The sequence below is a fragment of the Xenopus tropicalis genome, chromosome 1 (assembly GCF_000004195.4).
Source record: "Xenopus tropicalis strain Nigerian chromosome 1, UCB_Xtro_10.0, whole genome shotgun sequence".
Taxonomy (NCBI): domain Eukaryota; kingdom Metazoa; phylum Chordata; class Amphibia; order Anura; family Pipidae; genus Xenopus; species Xenopus tropicalis.
Genome location: NC_030677.2, coordinates 94,444,681 through 94,454,748, shown reverse-complemented (window position 1 = coordinate 94,454,748; position 10,068 = coordinate 94,444,681). Strand labels below are relative to the sequence as shown.

At 36.3% G+C, this 10,068-nt stretch overlaps 1 protein-coding gene across 1 annotated transcript; it reads left to right on the top strand.

Moving 5' to 3' along the window:
* Window positions 1–9: 9 nt before the first annotated feature.
* On the top strand, window positions 10–9,687 carry dnaja1 (DnaJ heat shock protein family (Hsp40) member A1). The gene is made up of 9 exons (NM_001011012.1): window positions 10–101; window positions 3,382–3,549; window positions 4,021–4,201; window positions 5,010–5,114; window positions 5,476–5,703; window positions 6,662–6,776; window positions 7,355–7,470; window positions 7,975–8,075; window positions 9,180–9,687. The coding sequence occupies exons 2-9, from the start codon at window positions 3,418–3,420 to the stop codon at window positions 9,402–9,404; spliced, it is 1,203 nt and encodes a 400-aa protein (NP_001011012.1). The 5' UTR covers window positions 10–101; window positions 3,382–3,417; the 3' UTR covers window positions 9,405–9,687.
* The last annotated feature ends 381 nt before the right edge of the window (window positions 9,688–10,068 follow it).

Here is a 10,068-nt window from a genome sequence, read left to right as displayed (position 1 = left end):
CATAAGATTCCCGGATGTGACTCTTGTTCCCTCGATCCTTCTAGAAGCTGTTAGACGGAGAAGACCGCTAGCCACCTTGAATATACAGTGCATTATCGTGGGTATGAAGGCATTAATACATTTATTTATTGTTGATTTTGTTGTTTTTTTTATCCCAGCTAAATGGAACACGTGCCGTGTTTTCTGTCTCAAACGTAGTCGTTGCTTTTATATGAGCGAGTTTTGGATGTAAGCGGTTATTGACTATATTTTTTGCAGGTTAGAATTGAACTCTAACGTTTTTCCCTAATGAATAGTACGCCTGGCTATGATTTTTTTAAATTCCTTTGGGTTATGATATCACATTTGTCGGTCCGAGGTTATGTGGGTTCGTCTTTGGTCGGCGAGGAGGTACTGAGCTAGGTGCCTGATGTTGGCTATTCTCTTGTCACGTGACTTGGCAGTGTTGGTCATTTGACTGGGGTCAGTGTTTCATTGCTCTTTTCTCCTGATTGAAGGCTCCCTGGGGCTCAGTTTTGGATCAATACCGGGTTTTAGTGTTTCTAGGCAATGAATGCCTGAAAAGTGACCCACCTCTAATTGTGTTGCTAAGAGAATTGCATAAGTGTATCCACACATGAAATACATCATAATGCATAGGTTTTAGCGGTACAAAACCCATGGCATCCTTCAGAAGTCTGACCACTTTGTGAGAATTAACTATTTCTATGCACGTTGTCCCAAAGTGTATTACCAGGATTTCTGTAGTTTAACAGTAGTGCTGGTGTCATATTTTGTTGGTTTATTTTTTTCTTTTATTTATGATTATGATTATTTAACTTATGATTATTTATGATGATCAATGCAATTCAACTTCCTACATGTTGCAGAGAGACTGTTACCTATTCCACATATTCATTATACAATTTACACATTTACTTAAAGGAACAGTAATGCCAAAAAATGTTAGCCTTTTAAAGTAATTAAAATGTACTGTTGCCTTGCACTGGTAAAACTGGCATGTTTGCTACAGATTTCCTACTATAGTTTATATAAATAAGCTGCTGTGTAGCCATGGGGGCAGCCATTCAGATTGGGGGGAAAAAGGCACAGGGTACTTAGCAGATAACAAATAATGCTCCATTATATTTTACAGAGCTTATCGGTTATCTGCTATGTAACCTGTGCCTTTTCTTCTTTGAATGGCTGCCCCCATGGCTACACAGCAGCTTTGTTTATATAAACTAGAGTAGCCTTTCATTTTTTGATGTTACTGTTACTTTAATGTAAAGCAGCTTGGCAGACACAGACAAGGGGTCATTAAAGGAACAGTAACACCAAAAAATGAAAGTGTATAAAAGTAATTACAATATAATGTACTGTTGCCCTGCATTGGTACAACTGGTGTGTTTGCCTCAGAAAGACTACTATAATTTATATAAGTAAGCTGCTGTGTAGCCATGGGGGCAGCCATTCAAAGGAGAAAAGGCACAGGTTACTTAGCAGATAACAGATAAACCCTCATTATATGGGGCTTATCAACTAGTTATCTGCTATGTAACCTGTGCCTTTTTTCCAGCTTGAATGGCTGCCCCCATGGCTACACAGCAGCTTATTTATAAAGTAGCTTTTCTGTAGCAAAAACACAATTTTTTTTTGCAGAGCAACAGCACATTATATTTTGATTACTTTAAAACATAATAATTTTTTGATGTTACTGTTCCTTTAAGATACCACAGATACAGAGTGCACTTCCAAATGCAATCACCATGTTTTCTACCCACTGGGAAGCTCCCCCCCCCCCCCCCCCCACAGAATTCCATTGCTTTGTTGTGGTTGCCAGGGAGAGTTGACAGGATTATGGGTTGTGTGTCAAAAATGACTTCGTTTGATGCAAATCGTAAACACTGAAATTTTATTTTTTGCAATTAAGGAAGAAAGAAAGAAAATTGATATTCTCTCTTCCTAAATTGCATTTATGTTTTTGATCATGCACACCCTCATGCACAATTTATTTTTGCATTTTTTTATTTAAGTGTTGGTGCCCCATCTATATCTTCAATTTTATTTTTTGATCTGTCAGATGTTATATCTGGGATTTAGCGTGGTTCTTTTGGTGCCTCTGCACTGCACCTATTTTAGTAGGCAACTTTGAGTACCCTGAAGCTACTGCCTGGTTCAGAGATGGCAGTAGTGCTAGGGTTCTCCCTGCATCAGTAGGCACAACTATGTGCAATTCAAAACAGGCAGAAGTGCAGAGCGCAACTGTACAGAAGTGCAAGGACTGCATGTTGATGTAAGTAACTTCAAAGAAGGGTAATTTTTGTGCAACTGACTGCAATTGCACTTCATTAACTAAATGACCCCAATGGAGTGGTGACAGCATTTCGCATTTTTTTTTTCACACAAGGTCTAAGGTGGGATTTATCAACAGTCGAGTTTGTTTTCCTTTCGATTTAGGTATTTTGGCACTTTAAAAAAAAAAAAAAAAAAAAACCTCAAATTTGAGTTGTTTCAAAAACTCGAATGTCTGGTATTTATTAAGTGCAAACACCCCAAAAATTAGAATGTAAAACTTTACCGTGTAAAAGCTTGCAGATTTCTATGTTTTCTCCCAGATAATGGCAGCAGAAAAGGTTCTATGTGCCAGCTCACCCATGTGACTTCATCTCTGCAGGAAACTGCTTTGATTTGAATGCTAATTGCCTGGGTCCAGCTCACTGGCTGATTATCATTGAAAATGTGGCCTTTTGCGACTCATTTGATTTCTAACTCAGTGGGCGGGTGGCAAAATATTAGGAACTGCTCAAGCTAGTTTTTTGGTGGCTGGTTCTGTTACCGATCCATGTGCATCCAGTTGTGTGCTTGCCATTTCCTACCACAAGTATTGGTGACAAGTGTTTGCTCACTGCTGTTCTTCATCTCAGTGCAGTTTTAGACAACACCCATGTGCCCAGAGTTCTTAAGGGACATAATGAGCTCTGTATAAAAAGAAGAAAAAAAGTCTGGAATTGCAACCTTTGTTAGGCTTTGAGGTTAGGAGCAGGTTATTATACAGGGGTCTTACAGTGGACTGGTAATTTGTTTTACCACCAGTCATTGTTTGCAAAAGAGAAGTGGGGAAACTGCTGATTTAATGGAGTCAATAACATGAAACCACTTTTACATTAGTACATCTTGCGTCACCCCTGCTATTTTCTTCCACCTTGCCTTGAATTCAGTTCATTGCATTTAGTTATAAAATATATGATTGTATTGAACTAGTGTGGGATGTTGCCCTTCAGGGCACTGGAGGTGGAAGGAAGATGAAGAAGATGATGGTAACTGTGTGTAGTATAATACACATGTTTACATGTATTAAATATTTAGTCTTTAAATAACAATCTTTTCCTCATAACTTAGGTTTAAGGAAATCTGCCACTACCAGCCACACTGAAAATGGTGGTAGAAACTGCATACTATGATATATTGGGAGTTAAGCCAAATTCCACTCCGGATGAGCTGAAAAAGGCTTATAGGAAACTTGCCCTCAAGTATCACCCAGACAAGAATCCCAATGAAGGTGAAAAGGTATGTTTATAATATAGTGCAGCAGTTTTATAGAAAGTGCTTAATATACTAACATATTTCTTCAGTATGGTGATACAGATCCTGCACATGCAGGAATTAAATTAAGGTGTAAGTTAATCTTATATCACTTGGTTCTGGGTAATCAAATTTCAAATATGTTCCCAGTGGTTTGAGTCATTTGTTGACTGATGTCAACAAACTGAATATCACACTTTTTGTTGAATGGGAAAAAGTTTTAAAAGACATGATACTTTTTTCTCTAGCTCGAGCAGACAATATTTGATAAGGCCATGTTTGGCCCATGTGGCCCTAATCTTAGAGGGACACTTAATATCTATTAAGTATGATACACCATCTTTAACTATAGCTTCTTTTGCTTATCAGTTATACCCATGAAGAGCCCTTGGAAAGTCCCAAGTAGCATACAAATGCTGCATTTGAGTCGTGATTTAAAATGTATTTTCTCTACAGTTCAAACAGATTTCCCAGGCTTATGAAGTGCTCTCTGATTCCAAGAAAAGAGACTTGTATGATAAAGGCGGTGAACAGGCAATTAAAGAGGGAGGCATGGGAGGTGGCGGTTTTGCATCACCAATGGATATCTTTGACATGTTTTTTGGTGGCGGTGGAAGAATGCAACGAGAGAGAAGAGGTAATAGTAATACCCCTTGCCTCTAACAGTTTCACACATTTAGGTCCATTTTCCCTGTTCTGTCTGTTTTGTTAGAAATTTAAATATACCGTATATACTCGAGTATAAGCCGATCCGAATATAAGCCGAGGTACCTAATTTTACCTAAGAAAACTGGAAAAACGCATTGACTCAAGTATAAGCCTAGGGTGGGAAATGCAGCAGCTACTGCTAAGTTTTAATAATCAAAATAAATACCAATAAAATTACATTAATTGAGGCATCAGTGGGGTATATGTATTTCAATATTTATTTCAAAGAAAAACAGTAAACTAGCTCTGTAAGCGGAGAAGAGGGTCAACAAAAACAATATGAGTACTACCCCACGCTCATTGCACATTGGCAAACTGGCAGCAGACCCAGTCCCGGAGGTGATGTAAGGGGAAATAAGTATTGCTAGTGGGAGCCTAGGCCAGGGCACTGGAGGGTCTGGTTGTGGGAGGCCTAATTTGCACATAAAGGAGAGAGGGTGCTAGTCTGGAGGGGCCCATGGCACCCGACTCGAGTATAAACCGAGGGTGACTTTTTCAGCACATTTTGGGTGCTGAAACACTAGGCTTATACTCGAGTATATACAGTATGCCCCTTTTTTATTAATGCTCTGTTATATTGCATTGCAGCCAAGACTCTTCTGTCTGAGCAAAGTCCGGTAGACATGATAACCTAAAGTGGCTGTCCATTTGCACAAGGCCTAGTCCAAAATACTTTGTTAAAATTGTTCTTAAATATCAGTAATGAATGTTAACTTAAGCTAAATATTTGTTTGCAGGTAAAAACGTAGTTCATCAGTTATCTGTATCCCTTGAAGATTTGTATAATGGTGCCACAAGAAAACTTGCTGTGCAGAAGAATACTATCTGTGATAAGTGTGAAGGTTTGTAATTCAATTTATTTAAATGTTACATTTATTTTCAATTTAAGTTTAAGTTTGATCATTTGATATTAATTGTTAATGCACTGGATCAGGCTGACTCTTAAGTTTTCAGCCAAAACAATACATTCTTTAAATCTCTAAAATGTCATTATTCAGATTGGTTTGGATGCGGTATTTAGTCCAGTTTTTTGTAGAGGATTTGACTGAATCCAAATTTTATTGATTTGGTACACTAATTTGACCAGTTGTTTATACTAATACATCAGCGTAAAACGTGCACTTTGATGTAACGTTCTGATAAATAAGGACCAGCAAATATATGCGTCTGTTAATAATTCACCTTTTTATTTTTTTATTTTAGGTCGTGGAGGTAAAAAAGGGGCTGTAGAATGCTGTCCAAATTGTAGGGGCACTGGCATGCAGATTAGAATCCACCAGTTAGGACCTGGAATGGTTCAGCAGATACAGTCAGTATGCCCAGAGTGTCAAGGACAAGGAGAGAGGATCAATCCAAAGGACCGGTGTAAGAGCTGCAATGGGCGAAAGATAGTCCGAGAGAAGAAGATTCTTGAAGTTCATATTGACAAGGGTATGTGTCTCTCATAATGAAATGCTATTGATTAGCCATCATAAAGGTCAACCTAGGCACAATAACTGCACTGTTTGCTATGTGTTTTCCTACTGTAAGGTAATTTGTGTATTAAGCAGTTTACATTTTCAAATAATACTTTCTTAAAAAAAAAAAAAAAAAATAGGGTAATATCATGGGTCTTGGCAGCTTTTAATAGTGGATGTAGATAAGACCCTGTGACATCACATGATAAATATGAGATGCTTCACTGAGTGTCTGTTTGAGAGAACACTCTAATGGGACTTTAGTCAAATATACAGTGTCCGCTACACTGTCATGTTTGTTTGGTTTAGGGCTCTTGCACATGGGTGGTTTAACATGCATTCCATTCATTTTTTATTGTACCCACTACACTGCATTAAAATGCCAGATGCAAATGAAATGCTGCTTGTTGCGTCGCAACTGTGTTTAATGGATTAGTGTGGTGCAGTAGAAACAGGCAACGTAGAAATTAATGGGCTGTGTTAACTAATTTATTGCCATGCTATGGAAAGCAAAAAAAAAATTTTTTAAATTGGTGCGGTTTTATTTCAAAGACTTTAAGGTAGGTCATAAATATTTATCTCTGTGTCTTAAATATGTATCTCTAAGGTCTCACTGAATAATATAGGCCAGATTGTTGCAAAATATAGCATGGTTAATGGCAAAAGAAATAAATGGCAGATGAGAATTTTCATTTTGGTGTACTTTTTAAGATATTGGCCTATTCAGCTATTTTTAAGCACATTTGTATAATGCATGTTCATTTCATTTTCTGTTTTTCTCGTATAGCAACATCTCAACTACATGTTCTGTATAGACTTTTTTTTTCTCATGGATTACAAAAGAACTGTAACAAAGTCTTAAGGCGCAGTTAACTGTATAATGTTATTATAGTTAGACGGTATGCTTTCAAACTACCTATTTTCCTCAACAGGAATGAAAGATGGTCAGAAGATCACATTCTCTGGTGAAGGGGACCAGGAACCGGGACTGGAGGCTGGAGATATTATCATTGTATTGGACCAAAAAGATCATTCTGTTTTCACACGGTAAAACAACTTCATAGCACTTTTTTTTTTTCCTTAAATTAAAATTAGGGACCAGTTTTAGTAGGATTAAACATTGGCCATCTCCCTTGATCCTTTTAACTTTTAGTCAAAGGCAGTGTTGTCCAAAATTAAATTTAAAAAAAAAAAAAAAAAAACCTAGTTAAATAAATTAATTTGTCATCCCATTCACTGAAATACCTTAAAATCCTAAGGATTCACTTAATTTTGCCACATGCAGATATGTTATTGGATCTTTTTTTTTTTTTTTTTCAATAAATACATGACCAGATATATATATTGTTTCATTTGTTTAACTAGGTTTTCCACATGTAATTTTAGAACTTGTTTAAAAATCAGATGATGATTTAGGTCACATTTATATAAAAATATAGAAAATTCTAAACTTTCAAGCACCACTGTATCTATCATGATAGCCAAGAAAGGCAAAGGCTGTTTAAAAGGACACATTTCTTGATAATTAAACATTGTTTTCAGTGTTTTTATGTTCCCTACATAAATTAAATAATCTTTTAGACAGCACATTTTATATTAAATATCTCCCTTGTCTTTATTAACAGGAGAAATGAAGACCTAATTATACACATGGAAATAGAGCTTGTGGAGGCATTATGTGGCTTTCAAAAACCTATTGTTACATTGGATTCAAGGACCATAATTATTACTTCTCATCCTGGTTAGTAAATCAAGAAGTTTTGCTTGCAAGTTGTGCAGTTTCTATGGTCATACTCACTACCACACCAGTTCTTTATTTGCTGTAGTAGCCCCTCAATGACATTGTGTAATGACCTCAAGGTCATTAATAAACAAACTAAGAAGCTTGATAGAATTAGGGGTTTGGGGTTTTTTTTTGTTTTTTTTTTTGTAACCCTATGTAACTATGGAAGGCCAGGCTACTCCTCAAACAATATGGGTCCAATCAGAAAACATACCAAAGATAAACCCTTGTGGCACTCCACTAAAAACGCTGGTCTAATTAGAAAATGTTCCATTTACCACCACTCTTTGTAATCTGTCCTTTAGTCAGTTTTCTATCCAAGTACAAATATTGTGTTCTAGTCCAATATTCCTTAATTTAATAATTAACCTTGATAAGTCAATCAGGGCAGCTTCTACTTTGTGTTATATTGTAATGTCTTTTTTTTTTTTTATTAATGGGGATTTTGTGTATCTTGTTTAGGCCAGATTGTTAAACATGGAGATGTAAAATGTGTGTTGAATGAAGGCATGCCAATCTACCGCAGACCATATGACAAAGGACGTCTCATTGTTCAATTCCAGGTAAATGGAAGATACTTTGAAGTACAACACTGAAGTGCTTTTTGAAACCATTAAGCTTCTGTGAAGTGTGGTGTACAGTAGAATGATGCCTAATGGAATAAATTATTTATATTATAGTGATTTTTGGTGAGGCCTAATTGAACTCTTAAAAGCTATCAATTACAAATCCTGAGTAGTTTGGCCCATATATATTTAATATATAGATATAATAAATATAGATATAATAAATATAGATATAATAAATATAGATAGATGGAATTCGTCCATAGTAATATTACAACACATGATGAAAATGTAAAACATTTGGGATTGGTTCTTTGTAGCCTTTGGTGATTGTGTTCTTTTTATTGAATTTGCACATTTGGTAATCAAGACCAATGCAGTTGAATAACTACTTTGTTTTAAAACGTATTTGTATTTTTACTGTCTGTCAAGAGCACTGGTAGGATTATACTGGTCACCAACAGTTTTGTGCCGTTTTCTTTGATCATCACATTACCACATACTTTTTAAATATTTGTAGATGCATAAAATGCCTTGTTTCTGGTTTTTAAAGCGGTGACTTGAGGCCCCATATGTTTTGATGAAATGTATCTGGCAATGATAGTGCTGGTCACATCTTCCATTTTTTTAAGTGTCCACCCCACTATCCTGAGAATTGAATAGAATAATAGAAAATCCTTATTTGCAGGGGTAAAGCTCCTTGAATATCAGGGCTTTACTGCTTGGCAGCCTTGAACGTCTGACTGGCACTGTTTAGCAGCAGCTGTCAATCCTCCTGATACAGAGTGTAGCATTCAGATGGTAGTATCTCTCAAGCAAGAAATGTCCTTCCTACATTTAATCTCTAAAGGGTTCTATAAGATTCAACAGATGCTTAAAAGGATACCATCTAAAGTGCCTAAGTGTTGCATTCCAGCCTTTTGTTACTAAAGCAGGTTTGTAACATGAATTATGAAGCTGGTTTATGAGCAGCTCTAAAACTTGTTTGTCTTCAGACTAGTCAAATAAAATGTTGCTTTTCTGCACACTGCAATTTTTAGAATTAAAACACAAAATATAGAAGGCTAACTGTAACATTATATGTGTCTCTCTGTCTCGTAGGTTAACTTTCCAGCCAGTAACTCCATTTCACCAGACAAGCTTCCTTTGCTGGAAAAGCTCTTGCCTGCAAGGAAAGAGATAGAAGAGACAGAAGACATGGAGCAGGCTGAACTAATGGATTTTGATCCATCTCAACAAAGGCGTAGGCATTTTAATGGTGAAGCATACCATGATGATGATGACGATGACCACCCAAGAAGTGGTGTTCAGTGCCAGACTTCTTAAATGAAGCAACCGAATCATGCATTCAGATTTTTTTTTTTTTTTTTTTTTTAACCGTGCTCTAAAGCTGTAAGAAGGTGATGGAATCCAGCAGTTAGTTCTGCTCTAAGGGTGCCTAGAACTAAATCCACCATTTTCTGGAGTAATATATTAGGCTTTTGAACACAACCAAATGAAGCATCTCTTGTATGAAATCTGTTAGGAGGACTGTCTGGTGCACATGCTACATGTTTTAAAATCACTGTTTGAAGAATTGTGACAAATTAAACTCTGTAGTGCAACTGTGTATTTTTTGTACATTATTTTTGTTCCCTTACACACACAAATTTGGTTATAGCCATATTATAAAAGATATTTCAGCTTTATTACCATCCAAGTCCACACCAAAATGCAGAAAAACTTAAAGGCAAAACGTTTTTGTTATTTATTCTGGACTGTCTTCATTATTACTAAGTGACTGAATGGATAATGCATACAATGTTGTCCTATATGTGTCAGAGCCTTTATAATATATAGAAAAGCAGGTAGTTCACCCCAAATCTTATTTGATGAAGAACATCTAGCAGAGAACAAAGGCATTCACCATAGGGCATATTTATTGAAATGTGAAAATTGAGCTCTTAACAGGGGTGTTACTAGCTTTTCTATTTACTTTAAATGTAAATAT

What these genes read in the sequence shown, in the direction of transcription:
- dnaja1 (NM_001011012.1), top strand. Translation starts at nt 3,418, where the DNA reads ATGGTGGTAGAAACTGCATACTATGATATATTGGGAGTTAAGCCAAAT. An exon ending in ATCCCAATGAAGGTGAAAAG is followed by an intron (nt 3,550 to 4,020) that starts GTATGTTTATAA and finishes TTTTCTCTACAG; the next exon opens with TTCAAACAGATTTCCCAGGC. An exon ending in GATCATTCTGTTTTCACACG is followed by an intron (nt 6,777 to 7,354) that starts GTAAAACAACTT and finishes CTTTATTAACAG; the next exon opens with GAGAAATGAAGACCTAATTA.